The sequence below is a fragment of the Dendropsophus ebraccatus genome, chromosome 2 (genome assembly GCF_027789765.1).
Source record: "Dendropsophus ebraccatus isolate aDenEbr1 chromosome 2, aDenEbr1.pat, whole genome shotgun sequence".
In the NCBI taxonomy this organism is placed as follows: domain Eukaryota; kingdom Metazoa; phylum Chordata; class Amphibia; order Anura; family Hylidae; genus Dendropsophus; species Dendropsophus ebraccatus.
The window spans coordinates 66,894,082-66,922,072 of record NC_091455.1 but is presented as its reverse complement, the minus strand read 5'-3'; the positions used below and the strand labels follow the sequence as shown (position 1 = coordinate 66,922,072).

The 27,991-nt window shown below is 43.4% G+C and overlaps 1 protein-coding gene across 2 annotated transcripts in view; it reads left to right on the top strand.

The window, feature by feature from the left end:
* The first annotated feature begins 9,031 nt into the window (after window positions 1–9,031).
* CABLES1 (Cdk5 and Abl enzyme substrate 1) overlaps window positions 9,032–27,991 on the top strand; it is a 59,037-nt gene continuing 40,077 nt past the window's right edge. Inside the window, exon 1 of one of the 2 annotated variants that reach the window (XM_069957699.1) lies at window positions 9,032–9,789. In XM_069957699.1, coding sequence (XP_069813800.1) covers window positions 9,254–9,789 — 536 coding nt within the window. In that variant the 5' untranslated portion in view covers window positions 9,032–9,253. Of the gene's footprint in view, window positions 9,790–16,970; window positions 17,742–27,991 lie in introns of those variants that run through there. The other variant, XM_069957698.1, reaches the window with a different exon arrangement.

Here is a 27,991-nt window from a genome sequence, read left to right as displayed (position 1 = left end):
TATATATATATATATATAATTTAATTTTAAACTAGAAACCTACTTTGAGTGCTCATTTTGTGCAGTGTACCAGCGAATAAATGGTGAATTAAACAGAAGTACGGCTAAGTTGGGTTTCTGTTGCAAGTTCCATTAATTTTGCAGGGTCTGAGCGGGCAAAAAAAAAATCCTGCCGGCAGTAATTTGTTCATTTTAAGCGACTCTACAAACAATCTGACTCCCCCCAAACCGCTTGTACCTTTAGATAGCTGCTTTTAATCTAAGATCTATCCTGGGGTCCGTAGGGCAGGAGATGCAGTTATTGTCCTAAAAAACTTAAACTTGCAGCCCTGTGTCAAATTGGCGTGGGCTACAGCATCTCATAGGATTGCAACACCCCTCCGTCCCTCCTCCCCACCTTCCTCATTATTAGGAATGCCCCTAGAACAATTTCTGCTATTCATCACCTGTGTGAACACTGCACAGGTGCTGGATTGTTAAGGCACCTGTGCAGTGTTTAGACAAGTGAGGAATAGGAAAAATCCTACCCAGGGGTGTTCATAATGATGTGGAGGGTGGGGAGGAGGGCCGGGGGGGGGGGGGGTGTCTCAATCCTAAGGCATGGGTACTCTAGGCCGCGCCAATTTGACACAAGGCACTCTGCAGTAGACCCCCCCCCGACAGAAGTGTTAACCAAGCATCATTTGGTTTCTGATAAGTCTTCTACACTTGGCAGGACTGTCCTCTGTATAAACACTTGCATTAAAAAAAGTATTTGCCTGAGCAGTGTGAGAAAGACATGAAAATGTGTCATCATTACAACTGTCCAGGTCCCAGCATGCCTATTTGGCCTTAAAATTCCAACATGACTTAAAGGGGTGGTGGGATTAATAATAATAATAATTTTTATTTATATAGCGCCAACAGATTCCGCGGAACCTCACAAGTCTAGCAAAAAAAGAGATCCGCTTTATTTCAAGAAACATCGCCACAGTGTCCATAGATTGTGTCTGGTATTACACCTTGGCTCCTTGTGTTTTTTAGTTAGATAATTGTCCCAAAAGCTTAATAGAATTCTGGACGATAATAAGGCAATGTTCACACAACGTATCTTTTTGTAGATACGTTGCCCAGCCTTCTATGGGATACCTCGCAGCACCGCAAACAACTGACATGTCATATTCAGTGAATAGCGGCCGTAGAAAACCCTGTCATTGCACACTAGAGCGTGCGTCTCTGGCCGCTCGCTCCATAGTGTGCTGTGGGGAGTTCTGATACGGGCGCACACGGGTGTGCCACATCAGGACTCTGCAGCGTGAAAGATCATCCAGCCAGTACTGCAGTATCGGCCAGAATGATCTTTTCAGAGACCGGTCGCTCCATGACCTGGCCGGGTCACGGAACGGCCGGTCTCTTATGCCATGTGAACATGGCGTAAATCAGTATGAGATTAAAAATACACTATTTGTAACCTTAAAACCACCTACCTACTACTGTATTGTTTAGAGCTGTGACCCATTGCAGCATGTACTCTACACGCCCTCTGAAGGTGTCCTCGGGTTTCTGTACCCAGAGCCGAGATGAAAACTAAAATGGCATCCAACCTGATATCACTCCCCCCCGGTCCACACTTAAAATTATAAGTAAGAAATTTTTGCATAAAGTATATTACAGTATCAGCAAAGCTGACTGTATGCCTTAATAATTATACAGTTACCAAATAATACCACCATACATATTACCCTTGAACTGTTACTGAAGAAAACTCACTGTACTAAGACCAACATTACATAAAGGTCAAGTACCATAATATGTCCACACAATGACCACATTTTACCACCATATAGTGATTAAATATTATCACTAGTTTTATCATTGGTTTGAAGAAGAGCTTCAAAGGGAAGATGTCTCTCCAGAGCTTTCCATTTTCTCTCTCTCTCTCTGGGGATGGTGGGCACTGTAGAGGTTTTAGGGGAGCTGTTCAGTTATAGATGATAGAGGTCAATGGAGTGGACTTTCCCCCAGAGCACTTGTCAGTCTGGTTGCTGTCAAGAAGGTTGGTGGGGGATGCCATCGATGTTGTGAGTGCAATGCAGATAGCAGGGAGATGGTGCTACAATAACTCTTAAGTAAAATCCTTAAACACACTTTTTTTTTGCACTTGCACAATCCTATCACCTAAGATGTTGAGGGTGGCAGCTTATCGGTTACTGTGCATGTATGGAGAGGTGCAGAACTAGGGGCTCTATGATCCTGTAATCCTGTTATTTTTCTAGTTTGGGCTGAGTCTTTTAATCCCCTTTGTTGCGGAGCGTTCTTAAAGGTATCTAGGCCAGAAGCCAACTAAAAAGGTTCCTAGAAGGTTCCAAGGGTCCTTGTATAACCTACCCCTCAAACTCAAGAAAACACAGTACAGAGGTACAAGTTAACTGCTCTTGCACTAAACATACTTGAGCCTGTTTACTCATGGACATGGACTGAGAATTCCCACTAACAGTAGCAGCACTGACTCTTTCCTATATGTGGAAAGGCAGCTGCTGAATTCTGTCCAGTAGCTCACTTCCAGCTGTGTTTCCCTCTGAAGCTCAACTCCTACTCTTCACAACCAGCTGTCCTCCTCCTTTCCAGACTCTCTCCTCTCAATAGCAACTGACTGACTGAACTAACCCCCAACTTTCTGTCACAGCTGGGTTTTATCTAGAGCAGGGGTGTCACACTCAAATACACAGTGGGCCAAAATTAAAAAAGTCGCGGGCCAACCTTAATATCTATTAAAGCGTGCAAGCAGCATTTCTGGCCCTTTCATAGCGGCTTTCCTGACACTGTCAGAGCGGTGTGCATAACCCAGCGCTTTGCACTACAAAATGATATGATAAATTCCCACAATAGTGCCTCACATGGTAATGGTGCCCCATACTGTAGCCAAACCCCCACGCTAGTGTGCCATACAGTAGCCAGCCCCCCATAGCAGTGTCCCATACAGTAGCCAGCCCCCCACAATAGTGTTCCATACAGTAGCCAGACCCCATAATAGTCTCCCATACAGTAGCCAGCACCCCTACAGCAGTGTCCCATAGAGTAGCCAGTCCCTATAATACAGTAGTGTCCCACACAGTAGCTACCCCACCCCAGTGTCTCATTGGATAAAATGTATGTATGTGCTGTGGGTCGTAGGCTTGTATGTGCACTGTTGCCCGTCATTGGTGGTCCAGTGGTTTGGTGAGCCCATACCTCCTCCAATGCCCTCCGCTGCAGCCTCCCGCCCCCCACCATAATAATCCCTCCTCCGCTCTTCTCCTGTGTAATCGGCAACTCTTGTTGCCTATCCAGCCTGTAATCCTTCGGTGTAAGTGTTGCTGCAGTGCTTCTGGGCATTCTATGTACGGCAGGAAAGGAATCTTCTCTCCTCACATGTGGAGCGCCTGTCAGCTTAGAATCTCTTCTGTTCCAGCTGCTCCAGGCGCTCTGCGTGTAAGACAGGAGAGAAGATTCCTTTCCTGCCCTACATAGAACACCCAACAGCGCCACAGCACTGCTTGCACCAGAGGTGGGGCTGGAGTATTACAGGCAGCTGGATTACATAGGAGCAGGAGGTGGGGGGGGGGTACCGGAAGAAGTATCGGGGATTATCGAGCAGTGGTGGTCATTACTGTGGGGGGGCTGCAGTGGGGGGCACCGGAGGAAGTACGGGCTCCCCGAACCACCAATGACAGGCAACAAAGCACATACAGGGCACTTTCAGGCCTACCATCTGCAGCACGTATATACACTTTATATGCTGCGAGCATCAGCCCTATGTGGGCTAAGGGCTGCAGCCCCGTAGCTACCGTCCGCAGCACCACATATAGACACCCCTGCCATACAGCCTCTGCCGGCACACAGACAGGCATAAAGCTGTTGTGGCGCAGTACACTTACACGACTAATCAGTGGAACAAGCAGGTTCAGGACATATTCAATCATAGCAGGAGGTGGGCAACAGTTTAGGCCAATAGATTTTTGTTTTACATCAAGAACGGACCAACAGAAAACAATGGTGGGCCAGCTTTGTTATATTCCCTGTCTACCTCGGTGGGCCCAAAAAAATGACTTCGTGGGCCAGATTTTGACATGTCTGATCTAGAGTCTATTTGCATAGCCCCACCCACCTACTGCTTTGTAACCCATTCTGCCTGCTAGTAACACTGGTATCAGAATACAACTCAGACACGCTACTGCATTAAATAAGTGGCATACAACTAGTGGACTGGTGTCATCCTAGTCCCAGCTGCATAAACCGCATCAGTGTTCTTTGGATGTTCATGACCCTGTTGGGAGTTCACTGGTTATTCTTTCTTGGACCACTTTTGTAGCTACTAACAACTACATCCTGGAAATATCCCACAAGATCTGCCATTGTGAAGAGGCTCTGACCCAGTTGGTTAGCCATCATAACTTGGCACTTGACACAAGTTGCTCAGATCTTTACACTTTAATTTTTTTTTTTCAACACATGGAGGAGTTTTATCAAACATGGTGTGAAGTGAAACTGGCTCAGTTGCCCCTAGCAACCAATCAGATTCCACCGTTCATTCCTCATAGACTCTTTGGAAAATGAAAAGTGGAATCTGGTTGCTAGGGGCAACTGAGCCAGTTTCACTTTACACCATGTTTGATAAATCTCCCCCATAAACTTCAAGGACTGATTGTTCACTTTATCCCCAATATATACTCCAGCCCATGACAAAGAGCAGATCATTTAGAAGTTTAGGAAGTCATCACTAAATAGAAAAGATAGATGAGAGACATCATTATACTTTCTGTGAGAAATTGAACAGTAGGACCCTATGTAATTTATCAGTCTGTATTAAACATTTTGCTTAGTTTCTGTTCTACAGCCTCTGCAATGTCCTGGTATCATTGAAGTCTTATAGGGGAGCCGTTCTCCTATAGGTTTCAGCCTTTCTTTCCTCTCCTGAAGGAACCTCTGAGCTGGTTGAACTTTGATGTGATCATAAATCAGACTTGAAGTAGGCTCAGAGAAAAGCTTCCCTGACAGACGACAATAATAACCGGACATAGCAGAGGATGCAGAACAAAAAGCATCTTCCATAAACTGTATTTACAGAAGGATGCACCATTAAGTTGAAAGAAAATACATGTATATTGTGTGTGTGCTTTTATTTTATAGTTGGTGATTTTTACTTTATAATATATCATGTAGAACAGTGATGACATGTGGCGTTCCGGTGCAGATGAATGATGTTTGCCTACAAAGAAGTGAAATATTCACAATTATGTAATGTGTTTAGTCTCTTCTGTATTACTACATTTCTAAACAGTTGAAGTAGTTATGTAACTTCTAATAGCTGCACTCCCACAGTCAGCATAGGCCTTGGATTCCAGCAGATGCCCAATGTACTCAGGAAACACAAATGCAAATATTTGGTGAAATTCTTCAAGGACCAATTCATGGAGCTGTATATATGCAACTAATCACTAATACTTTTTAGATATGTTTAATATATAAAACAGGCATAAACAAGAAGCTATATAAAATCTATTAAACTTTCTGACACCAGTTGATTTGAAGCACACACACACAGCCTGCTGCAGCCATAGCACGAACACACACACACACAGGGCCGTATTTACCACTAGGCACCCGTGGTCCGGTGCCTAGGGCAGCGCCTTGCAGGGGGGCAGCACCAGGGAGCATGGGGACAAAAAAAAACTAATTTTTTTGTTTTTATTTTTTTAGTTTCCCTCCTCCCATTCAGACTTGCCAGTAAATCTGGTGTCTTTTCCAGGGGGGTGGGGGGTATGGTGGTATTGCTCAGGTCTGGTATCGCCAATAGGTGCGTGTAGATGGGGCGTCTTCAGGTTTAGTGCCTAGGGCAGCAGCTGTTAATACAGCCCTGCACACACACACAGCCTGCTGCAGCCATAGCGCACACACACACACACAGCCTGCTGCAGCCATGGTATGCACACACACACACACACATAGCCTGCTGCAGCCATAGCACACAGTCTTTCTGACTCCAGCCAAACTTAGCTCCGATTCCAAATCCACAGCCCTGGTTTAAATGTAGTACATACGATTTTAAGAAACTTTGTAATCGGGTTTATTAGCCGAAAAATGCGTTTTTTTCATGAAAAAGCAGTTTGAAGCTCTCCCCCTTGCCTTCATGGATTTCTATAGAGAGGGGAGGGGTGGAGGGAGATGAGGCGCTAAAACAGGACAATAGTTAATTTACAGCTACATCACCTCTGATGTCAGCATGATCTCTCTGACCTCTGAGTACCAGCTTTCACACAGCTCCCACTGTGTAATCCTTTGTTCTCTGCTCTCTGCTGGCGACTAATCTCCCTCCTCCCTCTCCCCTCTGCATAGATTACACAGGGCTCGAGATTTCCTGATAATGAGCAGTGAATGAGAAAGGAGAGATGGGGGGACCTGGGGAAAGTCTTTTTGAATGCAGAAAATGGCATATTTGCCTAATAAACACAATTACAAAGTTTCTTAAAATCGCCTGGACTATTGATTTCTGCAAAAAAAAAAATTACAGTGACACTTTAAATCTTTGTGGTACTGTCATACAGCTGTGTCAGTACAGTACCGCAAAGATTTATACTGATTCAGAGCTCCTGTCATCATAATAAATGATGATGCCAGGAACTCTGAAGTCCATTCTTTAGCACATCACAGTAACATAGTTAGTAAGGTTGATAGAAGGCAAGAGTCCATCAGTTTCAACCTAGAGAAACCCTACTGTGTTCATTCCCAGGAAGGTAAAAACCCCTATGAGGCAGATGACAATTGCCCCATCACAGGGAGAAAATTCCTTCCCGACTCCAATGGCAACCAGAATAATCCCTGGATCAACGTATCACCGGAAATCTAATGCCCATAACTTGTAATATTATATTGTTCAAGAAAAGCATCCAGGCCTCCCTTGAACCTATTTAATAAATTGGCCATGATCATGTGGCAGAGAGTTCCACAGTCTCGCTGCTCTTACAGTAAAGAATTCACGTCTGTGATGGTGGTGAAATCTTCTTTCCTCTAGACGTAGAGGATGCCCCCTAGTCATGGTTACAGACCTAGGAGTAAAAAGATCACTCATAGAGATCAATGCTGTGTATATACACAGCAAAGAACGATTAGATCGGTGATAGATTGCTATGGCCTGCTGCAGGCCATAGCAATCTATTGCCGAGCCGGGATCAGCGTCATTCCGGCGCTGAGGCCCGGCACGGGCAGAAGAACGGATCTCCCCCCCCCGCGCGATCGCATCGCGGGGGGGGGGGGGAATCCGACCCACTAGACACTAGGGATGCACGGAGGAAAGCCTCTAAGTGCAGCTGTCAGGTTTGACAGCTGCACTTAGAGGCTTAATTAGCCGGCGCGGCAACGGGACCCGCGCCGGCTAATAGAGGCACTGCCCGGCTGCACATGTCAGCCGGGATCAGCTCCGTTCAGAGCGGGGTCCCGGCGGGACCCCTCTCTGAACACCCCGCGCGGCACCATGACGTATCATATACGTCATGGGTCGCTAAGGGTTTAATGACCTTTGTGGCCCTCCTCTGCACCCGCTCCAGTTCAGCTGTGTTTTTCTTATATACCGATGCCCAAAACTGTACACAGTATTCCATATGTGGTCTGACTAGTGATTTATAGAGGCAAAACTATGTTCTCATCTTTATCATCTATACCTCTTTTGATGCATCCCATTATTTTATTAGCCTTGGCAGCTGCTGCCTGGCACTGATGACTAAAGTTGAGTTTACTGTCCACCAATACCTCCAGGTACTTTTCAGAAGCAGTTTTACCCAGTGTTTTATTATTTAGCACATAACTGTACTTATTATTTCTACGGCCCAAGTGCATAACCTTACATTTATCCACATTAAACTTCATTTGCCATTTCACTGCCCAAGCCTCCAGCTTCTCCAAATCCCTCTGTAATATGATATTATCCTCCTCTGTACTGATTACTTTACCCAGTTTAGTATAATCTGCAAATATGGAGATTCTCTGTAGCCCCTCTACAAGGTCATTTATATACATGTTAAAAAGAAGTGGACCCAACACTGACCTCTGTGGTACCCCACTAATAACTGTGACCCAATCTGAATATGTTCCATCAATGACCACCCTCTGTTTTCTGTCACTCAACCAGTTACTTCCCCATTTGCATATGTTTTCTCCTAGTCCCAGCATCCTCATATAGACCAACCTTTCATGCTGCATAATATCAAGTAGTAGTTATGGACTCTGCACGGACCGTAAAAATATAGCTTTACTGTATAGTGCAGACACTAGATAGCTGATCCTTGAGGAATTTCGCATTTTTATAGGTGTACACCATTAAAAATATGCCAGGACAACATTGCCATGCCGCATTTATGTTATATAGAGAAGAGCGAATTGCCTGTCTGAGCGAAAAAAAGCGATTCGTTTGATCGGCAAGCGGCTTATCAGCCTGTTGCCTTTCAACTCTGTTCCGCTCCCTGCTGCTCCACCCCAGGTGTCGGGAAAAGCTGGATCCAGTCCTGGAAGAATTTTCCCAGGACTGGATCTAGCTTTCAATGGCTGTAGGCTAATAAGCCGCTTGCCGATCAAAGTGCTTGCTTTGTTTACACAGGCGATTTGCTCATCTCTAATGTTATGCATAGCTGAGGCCATTTTCTAATGGGGGCCTCAGAGTGTAAAAGTGAAAAAGAAAAAGATTTTTTTTTGTGTGTCTAAAAATCGTGACTTTTGGTAACTTTATGATGCCCCGGCCAATTTTTCTTCTTCTGCTTTTCAGCAGTTGTATTCCACACACCATTAGGACCAGTGATGTTTTTCTGCTTAGATGGGGGGAAGGTTTGGATATCACTGCAGGTAGATGGTAACATTTTTGCAGAGACCTTTTTTAAGATACAGATAAGGGGGAAAAAACCCTCCTTAGAGGACATCACTACAAAATTCACTAGTCTGGATATCTCCCCTAATGTGTGGTGTGACGTCACAGACCAGCAAAGTTCAGGTGACGACATTGCTGCCATCCATCAGGCAGCTGCTGTCCCCAGGCTCAGCCCCGGAGTGGAAGGCGCTGAGTAAGGAGAGGAGCAGCACTTGAAGGAAGTGGCAGCCCCTTGCAGCAGCAGCAGCAGCAGCAGCAGCTCCTCACACTGCACGGGAGGAAGGAGCCTGTGACACTGATCCCGCCCCGCTCCAGCGATAACCGGGGCTGTCCGTCCGTCCCGCAGCGCTGCCCGCATGGTGTACTCAGCGCCGAGCACACATGGCGGCTGCCAACTGCGGTAACGGGCTGATGATAGGAGGTGCCATGCCGTCCCCAGGTGCCCACAGCCTGGAGCACGTCAGGAGGCAGCAGCAGCTCATAGACCCCCGCAGGAGACAGGCTGCCCTCTCGTTTCTCACCAACATCTCTCTGGACGGGCGCCCCCTGCAGGCGCAGACTCAGGCAGGTGCAGAGGACGGAGCGCAGCATCCGCAGTGGAGGGAGCCGGGCGGCCCGCTACCTGTCACCCCCAGGCACGTCCCGCACACCAGAGCCAGCTGGGCCTCCCCGCAACTAGTGCCGGGGTGTTCATCGGGAGTGCTGCGGGAGGACGAGGAGGACGTGCAGGGCTCGGGGCTGGAGCTGGCCGAGGCTGGGGACGCCTTCACTACTACGGTGCCCATCACATCTGTCAGCAGGGGGCGCCTCAACTCCTTCACCTATGGCATCCTGCCCACTGCCTTCACCAGGACGTCCTGCCCCGACCCTCTGCAGGGGCTGCTGCTCTCCGGCGCCATGGATATCCCCAGGGCCAGGTGAGCAGCTTTACTCTCAGCTATGATGTCACTAGGCGGAGTACAATGTGCAGTGATGTCATGTTTCCACTGTGCAAGTGTATGACATCATCACTACAGCTTATTACTGGATCACTGTACATCAGTCATTGCACAACCTGTCCCTGTATTATTCCCTATCTCTGGTATGATGTCATTAAACAGGACAGTATGAACAGTGATGTAATGTTTGCACTGTGCTTGTCTATGACGTCACTACTACAGCTTATTACTGGATCATTCTACACCAGCCATTGCAGAACACTACCCTCAGATGCCTTTATTATATCCTATCTCTGTTATGATGTCACTAGGCAGGACAGTATGAGCAGTGATGTAATGGTTCCAGCGGGCATGTGTATGATGTCACTACTACAGCTTATTGCTGGTTCACTATACACCAAGCATTGCTGAACCATATCCTCAGATACCTTTACTATTTCTAGTCTCCACAATGATGTAACCAAACAGGATAGTAAGATCAGTAATGGCATGTTTCCACTATGTCTGTCTATGGCATTGCTTCTACATCTTATTGCTGGATCACTATACATAAGGCATGGTAGGTCTGTACCCTTTATGATGTCACTAGGCAGGCCAGGATGTATAGTGATGTCATGTTCCCTCTATGCATATGTATGACATCACTACTGTAGTTTATTACCACTTATTGCTGAACACCCACAGATCCCCAAATTATTCTTATATGTTATAAATATATGTCCATATGGCCAGGACCCATATGTGACCCAGAGCAAGGCGATACACTAGTAACCTTATCATATCCATTTATTACAGTCTTGTGTCCCCTGAACCCTGAGGCTTTCTTGCAGTAAAGCCACAGTTTTAGAGCAGCTCTTGTATATTACAGCTGGCACTGCTGCAGCGGGCATGAGCTGCAATCCTGGCTGTATAACCCCTTTGATGCTACGGTCACATCGGGGCAGGTGCCCATATTATTTTTATGTGAAACACCTAGGGGGAGGGCGTAATAGGACGCCTGCCAGTTTTACTCTGAGAAGCAGAATACACTGCAGTACACAAGCATTTCACTGTATTTTATCAGCAATCAAATGGACCAAATGCACAATGCATTATATTGTTAAAAGAAAGAAGGCAAAAAAAAAGTATAAATAATCGGCATCACCACAACTGCAGCAAGCTAAATAGGTTTTTGTTCATTCTGGCTCCCCCAAAAAACAGAAGGTAACTAAAGAGTCATATGTACCCCATAATGGTACCTATGCTAACTACAGCACACCCTGCAAAAAACGAGCTGCCACACTGTTATGTGCAAATGTGAAAGTGATGAGAATAAGTCATTCTAGATAAATTTGGTATTGATGTAATATACTGACCCACACAAACAAGTCAAGATGGGAATAACTGTGTGCTAAGGGTCTAAAGATGCTGTGTCCTCAAGGGGTTAAGACGTAAGAAAGATAGTCACTGTAGACTTACAAGGCTATAAAACGCCATACAATCTACCGTAGTTTGTACTTTGAGTTCCAAGGTAGTAATATTGTGCTGAGGAAGATCGTGTGACCTAGTGAGATGATGATGTACTGGGAATGCAGAACTCATCTATTATAAGTAACACGTAATCAGTTGTGAACCTAGTCCCAACCACACTACCCCGAAGGTGACTTCTAGAAAACCATTGTCAAGTATATAATGACCATGATTTATGACCATGAGCCATAGTAAATGGACGCTGCGGGTTTAACAGGTAAATTTGGATAATTTCTGACATGTTTGCTGGGGTCCTGGTGCCCACTGATGTGTCACTACGAGGCTAGGTTCACACTATGTAAAAATGATGGCCGTCTTTCATATTAATGGCCATCATTGTGCAAATATCACCTGTTATTTAGAAAATATGTTATTTGCGCAATCATGGCCATTAATATGAAAGACTGCCTTTGTTTTTACATAGTGTGATCCTAGCCTGACACATTGATAGTTACCCTTAGAGCAGGTCATTTTTTTTTGCCTAAAATTAAAAGGGGTTGTCTAACCAAGACTCGTTTACGCTCTATGTCTGGGGTGGGGGGGGAGTGTTGGGGGGGACCCCTAACATATAGTTACCCTCCCTGACTCATGCACTGCCACCTGTGCTTGTTTTGCGGCCTACATATATTTTGGATATTGATGGGTCTTTGTGGTCTTTTCACGCTAGCATCATGGCTTCCATTTAGTTTAATATTACATCTATCCAGTTAATCTGATAAAGGGGGCTGCCAGGTTTAAGCTTGGGTTTGGCATCCTTGACCATGATGCAGCATATTGTGGTTATTTGGACCCTATAGTAGTTGGATAGTACTAGTCCACTGAATAGCATCTAAGCCCTATTGTGCCAGGTAAATCTGTGAGATTAACCACTGAGTGACTGTTCAGACTTATATGACTTACCCAGTGTGTATGCCACTACAATAACCCTCCATTATGTTGCTGTAATGTTACTCTAATAGATACAATAGTGTTGAAGTTGACGTTTTATACTTTGCTGATGTTCCTTTTAGTGTTATTACTTGTATGGGTTTTTTATTACTGTACATAAAATACTTCTCGCTTTCGGCTTCAGTGGGAAAGCATCCAAAGTTTTCACTGTAGAATATGAGGGGAGCCGTTCATTGACATGTACGCCGCTCATTACAAGGAGCCGCAGTGCCGTCGTCTTCATTTGCTACTTTACATACCACGCAGGCCATAAATCATTTGCTTCCTTTAACCTACCTGGTTTTGTTGCTTCAGCTATATTGAAAAAGGTCGATTTCAGCAAATATGCTTCATTGTGCAAAGCCAAAAGTGACAGTAATCCCAGCGATTTGTAATATTCAGTCATCATTTGTATTCATCGCTGTTCTGTCTATGTAATTGTTATCATGACAAACAGTAGTGATACCTAATGATCCAGAAAACCTGCCATCCTGCAGTCTAGTACAGTATGGGGTGAATATGGGATTCCTATTCAGCACGTTCAGTCACTATGGCTACTACCCTATTGGCAGAAATGATGGACTTCAAGAGGTTGTCCTGTCAAATTGAACTTGTCCCTTATCCACAGGAGAGGGGACTAGTAAGAGATCGCATGGGGTCCAACCTTCTTACCCCCCAGTGATCTCCATATCAGACCCCGGGCTTCTTTGTTATGAATACAGCCATGGGTACGGCACATGACCCGCCACTCTATTCATTCCTATGGAGCCACCTGAAAGATCCGAGGTCCGTCTCCCTGACTACTTATCACCATTCCTGACAGATTTTGAAGCTACGATTAAATGATAGTGTGTTGTGATCCATCTCCCTTTCTTCATGGTTTGGCAGCAAGAAACTGACATATATACTTTAATGTCTCAGAGGACTAACAAGAGTAGAAGGTGGAGAACAGGGAGAAGAGCATTGGGCCGGTAGAGCAGTGATAAGATCCTCCGATTTCTGGAGTTTATTCTAACCATTACATAGGGTTGTATATTGTGATAACTCGGGAAGGACATTAAAGTGAGAAATGAAGAACCATTTTATATTGGTGGATTATCCGTAGGCAGGGACGCTCACTGCCTATGATCGGCCTGTTGTGGGCCATGTATAATGGTCTTAAGTCCGTCTTTATAGGCAGCAAATTGGAGTCCACCCTAATGCAGAGTATAGCATAGGAATCCTCAGCCCAGCCGGTCAAATGTTCGTTTCATATTAGTGGATAGGAGGAGGACCAGGATGGAGGATATGGAGATGTAATATCAATGGCCCTACAAGGGTTTTCTTTGGCTTCTGTGGTGGAAATAAATCAGGTCTGATCTCAATGTACAGTATATTAAAGGTGAGGGGTGATATGGGATGATTGAACAGCTTTAGGTCTATACTCAAAAGTAAGATGCATTTGTAATTTGGGCAGCATGAGCCCCAGCTCCATACACTTATATTAGGCTTGGAGCTATGTGGACGCAGACAGAAGTATGTCTCATAAGGTATAGTTATATATGCTGAGGAGAACGGGCTATTGGAGGTCTACTCCAGCGCCAAATTCAAAATAGAACTACATCAGAGAAATTAAAGCTGCACAATAATCATAAAACACTGGAGGTACACTTCATGTTCATGCAGGGGATCTGGTGCACTATGAGGAAATCTGAAGAAATGAATTAGCACTGAAATTTGAGTCTACTTCAAATTAAAATAATTAAAACAGTGTTTAAAGTTGGATATTGACTTCACAACATATCTCTTTTATACACATTTTGTAGTGAAGCCATGGTTATATGACTCTTCCACTAAAAGTGCAAAATCTAACAAAAGAAATAACGAAAGTAATGAACTGTCTGCCAATAAAACAACCTAAGTGTAACATTGTGAATCACATGGCTCACATGGCTCCAGTTATACAAGTGTCCCCAGTATTGGCTCATGTAGAGGTCAGGTGTGTTCCTGTGTACTCTGAGCAACTAATGGAGTTATTGTGGATCCGCAGTGTTATGTAATGGGAAGAGCTAAGGAAATCCTTGAGCAGCTGAGGACACGGAGCTTTATACCCACAAATACTGAATTCATCCACATCGCTCACTACCTTGTTGTGTAGTATAGAAGATTTTACCAGATTGGGATTACCAGATATCTTACATTTGCACTGTACTGTAAACAAAAATATGGAAGGTCCTTCTCAATGTGTTTTCTTATTTTTTTTTTCCACAACCATTCAACTGGCAATGCATATGACTGGAAAAAAAAACAAAAAACAAAGACTAATACAATAATATAGTAATACTTTGGTTCCCGAACAGTATTCGAACATTTTTTGGTATCTAAACAAAACCAGGAGAGATTACTGTCAGCTGAACTATTGTTATTGAGGTGTTCGGACACCAAAGTTACAGGAGCAGGGATTCCTGTCATAATGATATTGATCTTCGCTCTAAATAGGTGTTTCCCGCAACTGGGAAAAGCAGTGGTGGCAACGGGTGCATGCAGCTGCAGGGACTCCTTTGCAGGCCGTCGACGCTGGTACTTCAATGCCGGCTGCCCCCCCTACCGCTCACCTGGCAGCCGCCGACCGTAGCATTTACCCACCATCACTTCTATCACATCAGTACTAAAAGGTGGCTATCAGGAAGATTGGGTTTGAGGTACCGCCACTCACCTTACCATATTGCACCCTTCTCCTGTTTACTACTGGCATATCATACAGCCATCTCAATAAATCTCCCACATGATCACTTAATGCACAATATCCTGTATTTGGCTACTGCGTCTCTATAATGTTACAGTAAGAGATACCGTAATTTGTCTGTAAGGAGAGGGTACATATAGCTATGCCGGGCTGAAGTGGCACAACCCAACCTTGTGCAGTTACCTGGTCTCCTGATTCCTGGTTAATTGTTGATTATCCTAGTTTATTTTGCATGCTGCTGTTAGTCAGTCACAGTACTTTAGCCCATCTGTAAAGCCTGGGTGTGCCTGAGTACTGGGAGCCATTGTTAGGATCAGGAGAGGCAAATGCTATGGGTGATGTTCAGTTCTGATATCTTGTGACCAGCTGGTGGGGTTACAGACACTAAAGGCCCTATTCCACTGAACCATTATCGGCCGTTACAGCCGATAATCGTCCCGTGGAATTGACAGCAACGATCAGCCGACATTGTTCATGTCGGCTGATCGCTGCATCGTTTGTCTTTCATGTTGAAAGAAAAACGACTGATACAGCGACGATCTGCTACTTTCGCTCCGTGTAATAGGAGCGTCGGCAGCAGATGCTGCTGTATCCTATGGGCTGCCCGGACGATCAGCGATCCCCCGGGCAGCCTCCCCGCGACCCCCCCCAGCGCTCGTTTGCTGCTGTGAGTCGGCCCGTGGAATAGGGCCTTAAGGCTCAGATTTATCAAACTGTGTAAAAGTGTTGCTGGTGTTAACTGCCCATAACAACCAATCACAGCTCGGTTTTTAGGCCTAGTAAAATAAAAGCCCTTGCACCTGTGGGTTGCTGTTGCAACTTTTGTTTTTCTGTATGAACAGAGTCATAGATGTGCTAAATGAAACCTGAGTTGGTTGCTGGGGGCAGTTTACACCAATTTTAGGTTTGCACAGTTTGATAAGTCTGGGTATAAGTATTTGTAATAATGGATATTGGGGGATAATTTATCAAGACTACCGTACCTGTATGCCAGTCTTGCATAAATCCCCATGCATCCTATAAACACATATAGACTATACCATCTCAATTAACAAAACTAAGCTTTATTGTTAAAAGGTACTTATAAAATGATGAGTCAAGTCCAGACAGATACCAATGTTAACAAATTAAGGGTTAATACCCTTCCATTTCCTATACATGTATACCACTTTCGCTGTAAAGACTTTACTTCAGCAAGAAAAAATATTATTATAAATCCCCATGCTGGATTTACTAAGAAGTGCATGTCTTTAAGTAAATCTGGGGGAGACAGCACTGCAGTTACAGGTTTCTGCCATGATAAAGCGTAAATCGTGATAAATTAAGTGCCACCTGATGCACCCGCCCATCATGCGTGCAAAGCGAATGCCAGGAAAAGGGACACAGAAATCTGTGCCTTTTTTTCTGGCTTAATTTTGATAAATTCCTCCAATTGTCTTTATGTCTGAGACAGATACATTGTATTATTAGCACTACTGGATGCAGATACATGAACAATTATACAGCATTATATAATCTGTTAGTACCTCGGGCAACAGAGAGAATAACGACCTGAGAACCGATAAAGGTATCAGGATTTAAGTCATAAAATATTATTCTAGCCTTTTGGGCCCAACAGCAGTGTTTTTCTTTTTGTGTGTGTGTGTGTGTGTGTGTATATATATATATATATATATATATATATATATATATATATATATATATATATATATATATATTATATATAATTCCGAGTAGAGATATACAGTGGCCCCATCTCCCCAGGGTTTTAGAGAGAGTTTGTGTTATTAAAAAAAAGGTAGGTTCATCAGGTTCATACGTGTTATGCAGTGAAGTATGTATCCACTAGGGGGAGCTGCTGTTCTGTAAACAGGCCACATTTGGCAGCAAAGTGGGGAGATCCATCCCATTATTGCACACGTGCAGTAGACATAAACAGGGGAGGGGAAGAGAGGAAGCATGTCATCTATGATCCCGCCCCACACCCAGCAATAACAAGCAGTGCCTTGCTGCTACTGCTGCTGTGTGCTGCCCTGTTCTCTGCTGTGTATTCTTGTGGTCTGCTGCTATGAAGCAATCCTGCAGCCTTTGCCGCTCTCTCTAAAAAAAAACAAAAAACTACCATGGCCACTGCCACCAGCACTAAAAGCAGTATCAATGGGATGATAGTGGGATCCATGCAGTCTCCAGGCTCGTATAGTCTGGATCACATTAGGAGACAGCAGCGCATGGATCCTCGCAGGAGACAGGCTGCCCTCTCCTTCCTCACCAACATCTCACTGGATGGGCGACCCCTGCAGGCTAATGGGGCGGCAAGGGAGGGCACGCCATGTGCAGTAAGCAAGGCTCGGCAAACTTCCCAGCTTGCAGAAAAGGAAGCAATGCATAATACATCTCTTAATACTCATCAATATCATCAACTCTTAACACAACACAGCAGGACAGGATTGACCTCACCACCAGGACCATTACTTTGTTCACTGGGTGGGAGGCAGGAGATAATGGAGAATGAGATCCGTGGAAAAAAGCACCACTTAAGTGAGTATGATGAGGAAGAGGAGGAGGATGCCTTCACCAGCAGTGCTCCAATACCAGCATCTACAGGGATCCCTGTCCCACCGCCCTGTGCAGGTAGCAGAGGCCGCCTCAACTCTCTCACCTCTGCTATTCTACCAGCTGCTTTTTGCAGGACTTCTGCTGCTCCAGTTTTCAGCTGCAGTGACCAAACACAATGTGGAAACAGCAGTGCCTTCGACATCCAGAGGTCACGGTAAGGAATGGTTTTTGGAAGAATTATTGAATATAGTTGCGTGTTTTTTTTTTTCTAATATATTAAACACTGTTAAAAAAAAAAAAAGACACATCCAGTTGTTAAGGTGATCCGTCTTCCAGCTTCCCCAGAGTCATAACTTATAATTTTGTATGTCGGTCACACCAATGCTTCGAAAATCCATTCTGGAAGCTGGGATTGGGATGGCTGGCTGTATTGCATCCTTAAACGTGTAGTGTAGTCTTTATAATGAAGTCACATATATCCATGATGTATTCTACAAACCAAGAGAGTGAAGGCCAGCAGAGAATACAAATCAGAGCGTGATGGTGCTGAAGGACAGCCACAGACATATAGAGAGGGGCCATAAGTATGCATCTACACTTTTCCGCCATTGCCTCCTAGAATACACTGGAGATAGTCAGCAAGGCACAGGTCGGTACATGATATGCTAACTTCTGCTTCCTAACAGAGGACATGTTTCTGAGATATAATATAATGGGTGGATTATCACCAGGCCAGCAATGCAGATGATCCTGTGTAGTTTATAGGAATGGTTGTGCACTTCATATGCCCATCTGCAGATGCTACCCTGTAAGCCAATGCTGGAAGGTGTATCTGTTTAGGGCCAATGTGATATGCATGCCAACCATGGCCATTTCTGACTAGGCAGCTCTAATTCTGACTAGGCAGCTCTAATACATAAAGGCCTTCATACATACATAAAGCTACTATGCAATATAGTGACTTCATGCAATATTCATATCTACTCAAGCATTGTTAGATGCATTTTGTAGACATTCAGGTCACACAGTAGCCGCTCCTACTTCTTCTTCCCTCCCCTTCCCCTTCTTCAATCTGTGGGCCCTGTCACAATTTTTGGGGTGGCACAATCCCAGCAATCAGCTGACAAATGAGCCCTTTCATATTCATCGGCCGAATGTCTAGTCTTTTGCATGGGGCAATAATTGGCCTCTTAAAGGAGAAGTCCGACGTTTTCTAAAAGCTGGCATGGGGGAAATTGATTTTAAATAACAATTTACCACTCCCCGTACCTGCGGTAAGTGAACGGAGCGGCCGCGGGACCCCCACTGGAAGTCCTTCTCCCCCCAGTTGTGATGACGTCATGATGTATGATGTTTAGTATTCAAAGAAAATAAAAGTAAACATATTCCCTAAGAGGCGCACAGATCTACATCTGCTCTGGAGAAGGGGTAAATTTATGTCCTGAGTTCTTCCAGGTGTGAATCATGATAAATTAGGTGCAGGAGGAGGCCATGCTTTCTTGTTGCGCCACCCCCTGCCCGCACATCAGCTGAGCTAAGGGGTGCAGATTGATAAATCTGCCCCATTCTCTCTAAACCCAAGTAATGATGAAATAACTGATTCCACATTGCACAGTACTTGTACAGATGCCACTGGCAGAAGTCACATTTGGTGTAGATTTTGTTGGGGAATTAGTATTGAAATCTTTGTGAATTTGAATACATGAATGCAGAAATCTACCCTGAGGGACTGAAAGATCATAGTGCAAGGTGCCCATAGAAGTCTGTAAGGAAGGGAGGTGAGAAGGAAGAGGTACAGTGAGCGTTCAGGAAAACCAGAAATGTGATTAAAAAAAATGCCAAGTACAAGTTCTATCACCTGAATGGACAGTTATAGTGACAAAAAGGAAACAAAAAAGGTTTAATCCTATTCACCTTCTGCGTGTGTGATAATTCTCTTGTTTCTTCAAGTAACTGTTATATAGGAAAAGTCATCGTTCTGACCTGGTCCATTGTGGAGCATCTTTACTTAAAACTCTATCTTGTGCTGTTTCCTTTCCCCACATGAAGGGGTGTATCTCTCTATCCTCTACACTCTGATTCTGCCAGTGTCAGACTGGGTAGGGACACACCCCTATATTGTTACACCCAGTTGCCAATTTATTCATACACCATTGCTCATTCACTTCTGTATACCATGTTGTATTATGATTATTAATGAAACTATGGATTTACTATATTTAGGTACATAAACCTGTTTTGTACCCAATTTAGTAAGTAAGTATTTAGTAAGTAATTTTAGTATTTAGTAAGTCAACAATTGCACTACCTCTGAAACACCCCAATTTGTGCGGACCTCCTCCATACTTGACTATGCCCTTAAAGGGAAAGTTCGTATATAAAAAAAATTGTTTTTTATTAAAAGTTATATAGATGTGTCTATACAATGTATTACCGTATCTGTACAGTTCTGCCACACTGGTAGCTGATAGACATTCAGGAAGTGAAGAAAACTGGCCTCTGTGGGTGTGCTTGCTGAGCACAGGCTGATGATGCAGACAGGGGGCAGGGCATGATCTCACAGGAGGCGGGGCTGGATCCCCCAATCCCCTGAGTGGTCCACCATCTCTGACCGGCCAGAAGCAGCGGCTGCACTAATTTTGCTGATTGTGATGGTTGGGGGACTGTGATGATCAGCTGAGGGAAAGCATTGCATTCTGGGAACTGCTCAACCAGGAAGGACAGAAACACAATACAGAACAAAAAAAAACCAAAAAATGGATTTTTGGTAGTTTCAAAACTGGATAGATAGGTAAGTAATGCTATATGCTTCTGCAGAAGTTTCATTTTTTTTTTACCTCTACCTGTAGTTCCCCTTTAAAGGGGTAGTTCAGCTACCTTTAGTTCCCCTTTTAAAGGGGTAGTTCAGCAAAAAAAAAAAAAAAATCTTTTAAATCAACTGGTGCTGGAGATTTGTAATTTACTTCTATTAAAAATTCTCCAGTACTTATCAGCTGCTGTATGTCCTACTGGAAATGGTGTATTCTTTCCAATCTACAGTCACTGACCAGTAACTCCTGTGATTACTAGTCGGCAATAGCTTTTCTTTATTGATAGGCCTAAGCAATATTCTTTCCAGCACAGTTTCTCCAGCCTCTGTGTACTAGGAACCGTTTGACAGTGAGTATTGAGGCATTTTTCTTATTTTTCCATCAGAGCAGCACAAATCGGGCCAGCTATTCTGAAGACTTTCTGATAAACGTATCTTCCTGTTCAGTGATCAATTGCAGTTGTCCACGTTGGGTGGTCAGTCATTTACATTTTTTTAGGTGGGGGGGATCCTTTGAGGGTTCACTGCTCACCTGCAGAAGGTTTTCATTGGTGAAATGCAGTGATCTATGGACTATGTCCGGCATTTCTCATTACAACTACGGCAGATTGCTTTTTGGGTTGATAACACCTTTCTCGGAGTGGGACCATTTTGCGCAAGTATAATGTGTAAATAAACTCATGAAGCGCCTTAAGTGGCACATGGAAGTAAAATTGTGGTGCAGTTTAACATCAATTAATGTTTTCTTTTATCCTTTGTAAAAATAAACTGTGAAAGTGGAGATAGAACACGACTTTATTGTTCCTACAGTGTTGCATCACATCTTAAACAATGCGCCAATTGAAGGGAGTGAATGAGCACAATTGTCTGGAGCGGTAACCACTCCTGGAATGTAGTGATATTTGAAGGGTTTCTCTTTGCTCTAGTTTAAAAAAAAACAACAAACCTTATATTCCCTAAGAAATTCTGTTACTAGCTCTTAACTTCCTTGCTGCCCCCAAAGCACTGCCGCTAGTGTTGGTGAATAGCTTAATATACTTGTCCTTGTAAATTTTAATAGCAGTTGTATTAGTTAAGAGGTACTGCACACACATTCAGTTATGTATGCCAGTATGCCAGAGACTATCCAATTAGAGTGGACACTGTTAGGACGCGCCCTTCACTGGGAACACCCAGTTGGCTATTTACTCCTACATTTCAATAAAGTATAGAATAATAAATACAACATAGAGCTATAAGAAAAGGGCCTAGGGCACACACACTCTAAACCACGACAATTTGACACCGTGCTGTAGGTTTAAAAGTTGTTTTTTAGGACAATAATTGCATTACCTGCCGAACGGACCCCAGGACAGATCTTGGATTTAAGGCAGGTATCTGTCGGCACAAGGGGTTTGTGGGGTTCAGAATGTGGGTACATAGTCGCTTTAATGTTATGGCTTAGTTTAAACACCAGTCAGCCATAATATTAAAGCACCCTGCCTTATATTGCGTAGGCCCCCTTTTACCACCAACACAGCTCTGCCGCATAGAGAAACATCAGCTCATGATGTCCTGTGGTATCTGGCCCCAAACTTTTCATTGCTTTTAGGCCTTTGGATCAAGGGTCCTCCATAGACCTGACTTGTTTTTCTAGCATATCCCACACATAATTGATCGGCTTGAGATCTGCAGAATTTGTAGGCCAACCTTGCTTCAAAGTAAAATCTAAAACCTATGTAGTGAGCAGAGGCTCAGCTTCCGTACATGAAGCGTATGACATGCTGCTGCTATTAATAATGCTGACATGTCAACATTACATCAGATTAGCCATGTAGACAAACATCAGGTGATTTCAGGTGTACTTTGCCGACACTCCTGTTTTTATGACACCTTTCTAACCTACCTGTGCAGAGCAGTAAAACCAGTTTGCTTGGTTGGGATGATTTCTTAGAATCTTTTTTTATCATTGACTTTCTACTGCTCCTATTTTATCTTGTCCATATGTAGGAACGTCAGTGGGGCTCCTGAGAGGGGAATAAGAGGTTGTTCACCATATATTTAAAGAGGTAGTTAAGATCATTGTTCACACAGGGGTGTTCAAGATGGCTAAGAGAGAGAAAGAGAGAGACATTAGGCTCCATTTTTTTTCTTTGGATTCTCTTCATTGTAGTTTAGCAGAAGGAACACACCTTATAATCTTGTAGGATGATCCCATTGTTAATGCCTTTGGAAGTAATATAACAGAACTCACTGAGGCTGCCACAGATTAGGAGTCATGCCTCGTGTTAGTGAATCCACTTTTTTTTTCAGTTTTTTTCTGTTTTGTTTTGTTTTTTATAGAGAATTCGGCATGGTTGTTAACTGCACCCATACTTATATGTGAAGCCAATCAATGAGCAAATCCAGACAGTACAGTCTCATTCAGCTTAACCCCTAGTGCAGGGATGGCAAACCTTTCGGCCCTCCAGCTGTTGCAAAATTACAATTAGCTTTAGCTTTGGCAGTCCAGGCATGATGGGAATTGTAGTTTTGCAACAGCTGGAGGGCCGAAGGTTCCCCATCTCTGCCCTTATGTCTCCAGCAGGATTGCATTACTTATTAACGCATTATTTAGGTTGCCATCTTTTCTTCCATTTTTTTTATATTCTACTCCTCAAAGTCGTAGATGTTGATTTTAAAAGTTACACATCCCATAATCCTGTACGGGACACTCCTGTAACCGTGTTGGTACATTCAGTTCTTTGCATTCATATTACATAATCTGAGCAACCCAATGGGCAGGACACACAGTATATGAACGATGGACAGGGAGGCGTAGTCATTACAGCACATACCTTAGGCAACACACTGAAATTGAGAGCATCTATAATGTAACTGGAGCGCAATGATCTTATTAGTGACACTTTTAAATATTTGTAGTGTATGCATACTTATAACCTGTACAATATGTTTTATTTTTCTAATCTGTTACTATTTTTAACATCATTTAGTAACATGCTTTACAGCAGGCCTTGTGAACATAGATGACAATAGACAAGACAGAATGACAGTACAGTAGCGTAAAGATTTAAACAGTTTGGAATTTCGCAGCATCATAACAAATGATGATGCCAGGAGCTCCAAACTCTGTCCTGTAGCACCTCGTCAGTATTTACAGACCCTGCACAGAACATGTGAATGCCCCCTAAATGTCCCGTATGTTTTGCTATATTATTTTTTCATAATGACCCTGTTTCACTGGTTTCCAAAGTTCCCAGTATCCAGTCTTTTGTGACTAATGTCTCTTTAGAATTTGTGGCTCAAATTAACGTCAAGCATTTTACCTCCAGAGGGATTGAGAATACTCAGTGACCCCTTTGATGCGTGATGGCTTCTGCACCAGTTCCATCTTTCTACAGCAACATTGTCACTGGAGATCTTATAAAGTCACTGACATGCTTTGTTCTCTAATATTTTGTGCCATTTCGACTTGGCTGTACTTTATGAAACATGGAGAAGCACTGGCTATTGGATAAATAAATGGCTTTGTGTAGAGAGTGTTTAGAGAGAGGAATGGAAGGGAGAAGATCAGAATTTTGGCCAAGGAATAGAACGTTTGTCCAATCCTTAATTTTCAGCCTTTAACAGAATCCATCTAGAAGTGGGAATTTAGGTTTTGTATTTGTGTTGTGGCTATTATGACAAAGGAAGGAAATGATTTGGCACATTGAAAAACACAACTCCATCTGTTTTGTACAGGATTTCTAGGGATTTGTCATCTGCTCTTTTTCCTTTCTGAAAGCTTTTGCTCAGTCGAGGTCTGAGTATTGAGACCCCCACTGGTCACTAGAAAGCCCAGAGGAGCACTTTTTCCCCCTCAAGACTTGTTTAACAAGCAACTTTTACCTATCCGTTTTGCAACCTTAAAGTGATACTTTAATTTTAAAAACAAAACACTTTTTGACATATCACAGAGACCACACAAGTGTGAAAATGGGGCATGTCTTTAATTTTATGACTTTTCTTAACAACACCCATTTTTGATGCTTTTTAATCATTGAGCATATAAAGCACAGGTTTCAGACTTGTGGCCCTCCCTCCAGCTTTGGCTGTCAAAGCAGGATGGGAATTATAGTTGGAGGGACGTTAGTTTGACACCCTTGATATAAAGAATCTAAAAAAAAAAAGGCCTCTTTCACATGTTTTTGAGGTACTGTATGTCACCATTGTATTTTGACATTCTAGAGTCGACTGCAATGTACCCATGATGCTTTTAATTGACTTTGAATTTAATTTTCTACCAAGTAAATTCAACTTATTTCCTGAATGTGTACTTTTATCTGGCAGCATACTCCAAAACCATAATGTGAATGGAGTCTAAAAAGTTCTACAAGACCCCTTGAGATTCTGGAGAGGCCTGCATCTACACCATTTCTTCCTCTCTCCTCCTCCTTTGCACATTCTCTTACAGGGTTTGAATCCCTCTTTCTAGGCTCTGGCCCTCTCAGACACTCCCTCTCTCTTATTTGAGTCATGTTGATCTCCCCACCGGAGCAACTGAACCCTCCATTCTTGTCTATATGAAAGTCTGACCTAGGGCTCTCCCTCTCCGCAGCACAGGTCTCGCAAGTGCTTACCTTTACACACTCCTCTTCAATCTCTTCTCGTTTCCAGGAGGAAGGATACAAGATACTCTATAGATGGTATCTGGTTCCTACTCGTCTCCACAGGATCTTTCCGGTGGTTTTGCTGATGTGCTGGAGGAATTGTAATAATGAAGGCTCCTTGCTGCATACTATCTGGAGCTGTCCTAAACTAACCTCATTCTGGAAGGAAGTATGGCGCTTAGCCTCTTCCTTCACAGGCTTTCGGTTGCCATTCACTCTGGCTTTTTTCCACACTTCTAAAATTCCTGCTAAGACTTACCACCACTTGGTTCTTCGACACCTGGTCAACGCTGCCAGAACTTGCATTCCTGCCTTGTGGCCCAAACCGGACCATCTGCAGATCTCCCTGTGGCTGCAGAAGGTTGAGAATATCAGGCACATGGAGGACCTTACAGCACAATTGCACGACCGCTCCCCTCGCTTCTTCCTCTTCGGACCAATTTATAGAAACCGATGAATACAAGACTGTTGTTGGCTCAGTGAGCTGGATCTACCCCAGCCTTCCCCCCCTTTCTTTTTCTTTGTTTTTTCCTCTCTACTGCGGCTCTTTTCTCAGTTGGAGCTGCTGAGTTGGGCCTCAGGCCCTTCACTGTTATATCTGTCCACCTTTTGTGTTTGTGTATCCTAGTTGGAATACTCTGCTCGATTGTATTTCTATATTATTACTTGCACCTCTCCATGTGCTGTTTGAACCTTCTTTATATGGTAAATGAATAAAATTTAGAATAAAAAAAAAAGTTCAAAAAGTTGTTTTATTTACTAAAACCGTCCGCAATGAGTTGTGTGAATAAATTCTATCTTTCTTATGTAAGTATTAGATACACATAATGAATGCTTGTGTGTAGCTTCTTTGAATGAGCCGTTTCACTTTGTTTTCTTGAATGACGTTTTTTCATTTTTATGTAATGGTCTATTTTTGGGCATAAATGTGTTTTTCTTTTCTCTGATTTATGTCTTTGTAAGGAGAGAAAAGCCTTTGGCAGTCTGAGCATTAGTTGTGAAAAATAATAGCTCTTTGTGCTAGTATAGGAGACATGGATGCCGGTGTGACCTTGCATCTCTTGTCTGCACACCCGCCTGCACATGCTTCTTATGAAAGCTCTTAGTGGGAGTATTTTGACAGTGAAAAAGAAAAACTACCAACTTGCATATTTAATATTTTCATCTTAATATTATTAGGTGTGAATGCATGCAGTGTAAATCTAGGATCTAACCACAATGTTAGAATGTTAGTCAATGTACTTTTCTTCGGCTCTTGAAGGGTCCATGCTGCATTGCCATCTTGTCATACCGATTGTGGTTCCCCTTGTGCTGTGTGAGTTCCTTACTGGGTTTCTTTAATATTTAATACTCATTTAAAACATATTAGTAATTTCGTAAAGGTCATAGCCTCCCAAGAAAATGTCATCTAGTCAGCTGGATTCTTTGTGAGGAACAGCTAGCAGTCAAGCTTGGCAGCTCATTTTAGTCAGATTCCCAGTAGACAGCATGCGCTCATGCCTATCCACTTTAAGAAAGAAAAAGGTATTTATGCATCATTCTTACCCAAAATGTAAATGACCAATGACTGTACAGATATTAAGCTGGCAGGCAGTCAATATGCATATCAGCCCTGAGGCCTGCAGAATTGTGAATGCAGCTCTGGGCTATCATTTCAGGAGAGTCCCAATATACAATCTGTAGGTTTCTACATAAATGATTGAAACCAGAACAGCATCTTAAGAACTCAATGGCAACTTACAGTCACCTCTTGTCTTACCAACTGAGACTTGCAGAGGCCAGAAATGAGCACTGGGGAGCAGAATAGGTAAGGCCTTTTCTTCTCCCTGGACAACCTATTTAAAGGGTACCTGTCATGACGTTTTATGTCCCAATTGGCATGCAGTTTGCCCTGCCGCCAGAAGTTCAGGTAACTATAAATATGACCATACTGAATTTGTTTTGTGCACAAGCCTTAGGTCTTATGCACATGTTCAGTATTTTTGTTGATGCCCGTAGATTCCTACCACTATACACCCATACAATCCGCTAAAAATTACAGATTAGGCATCTGTAGTGCATCTTTTTTCCATAAATCCGTTGTTTTGAAAAACGTGACTAATGACTCCTTATCCTTATTTTTTTATGGAAATTTGGATGCCAAAAGCTTTCAATCTGTAAAAAATAGCTGATCCCATTGATTTCCTTTGAGAGAATTCGCCAAAAAAATTCCGGGTCCGCACTAGGACATGTACTTTTCTTTTTTCAGGATTGGTTTGCGTCTTTGTGATCTACTAATCGTGTGAATAGCCCAATAGACATTAATGTGCAGTGACTTGAGTACGGAAATTCGGATCCGTAGGCCTTATTCTGTTCCAAAAGGGTTTGTGCACAGATCTGACCTGGCATTGTCGTATCCATAGTTACCCGAACTTCCATCTGCAGGAGTGACTGCACACCGATATGGGCAGAAAACATCATGACAAAGTACCCTTTAAATTGTTTGGAACCCGCTTCCACAGTTTTAGTTCCACTGTATAAAAGTTCCACTGTTAAAGGAGAAGTCCCGCCAAAATTAATTTTTGATATGTTGTTACTGATGAAAAGTTATGCAAATTTCTAATGTACATTATTTATGGGAAATGCACATATAGGGATATTTCCCTTAATTTAGTAGATCAGGAAGTGTTAGAATTCTCTCAGATACAGTGACGTCACAACGAAAAGTGTAATTCCTATGGAGTGTCCAGCAGGGGTCTATGTAAAGTAATGTAATGTAGTGTAGTGTACAGTATGCTTTATTGAATGAATACATCTATGGAAGTGTCCTTGCTCCCCAAAGTATTGCATAAATGTATTCATTCAGTACATTAGGATATCACAGTAAGCCCGCCGATCCACCGCATTCCCGCCGCCCGCCGATCCGGACTATATACACTGAACTATAGCTCCCATCATCTGCTCATAGTATGAGCAGGTGATGGGAGCTGTAGCTGGGTTATGGATATGACTTGCCTGCCGCCGCTGATGCCACTGCTTATGCCGCCG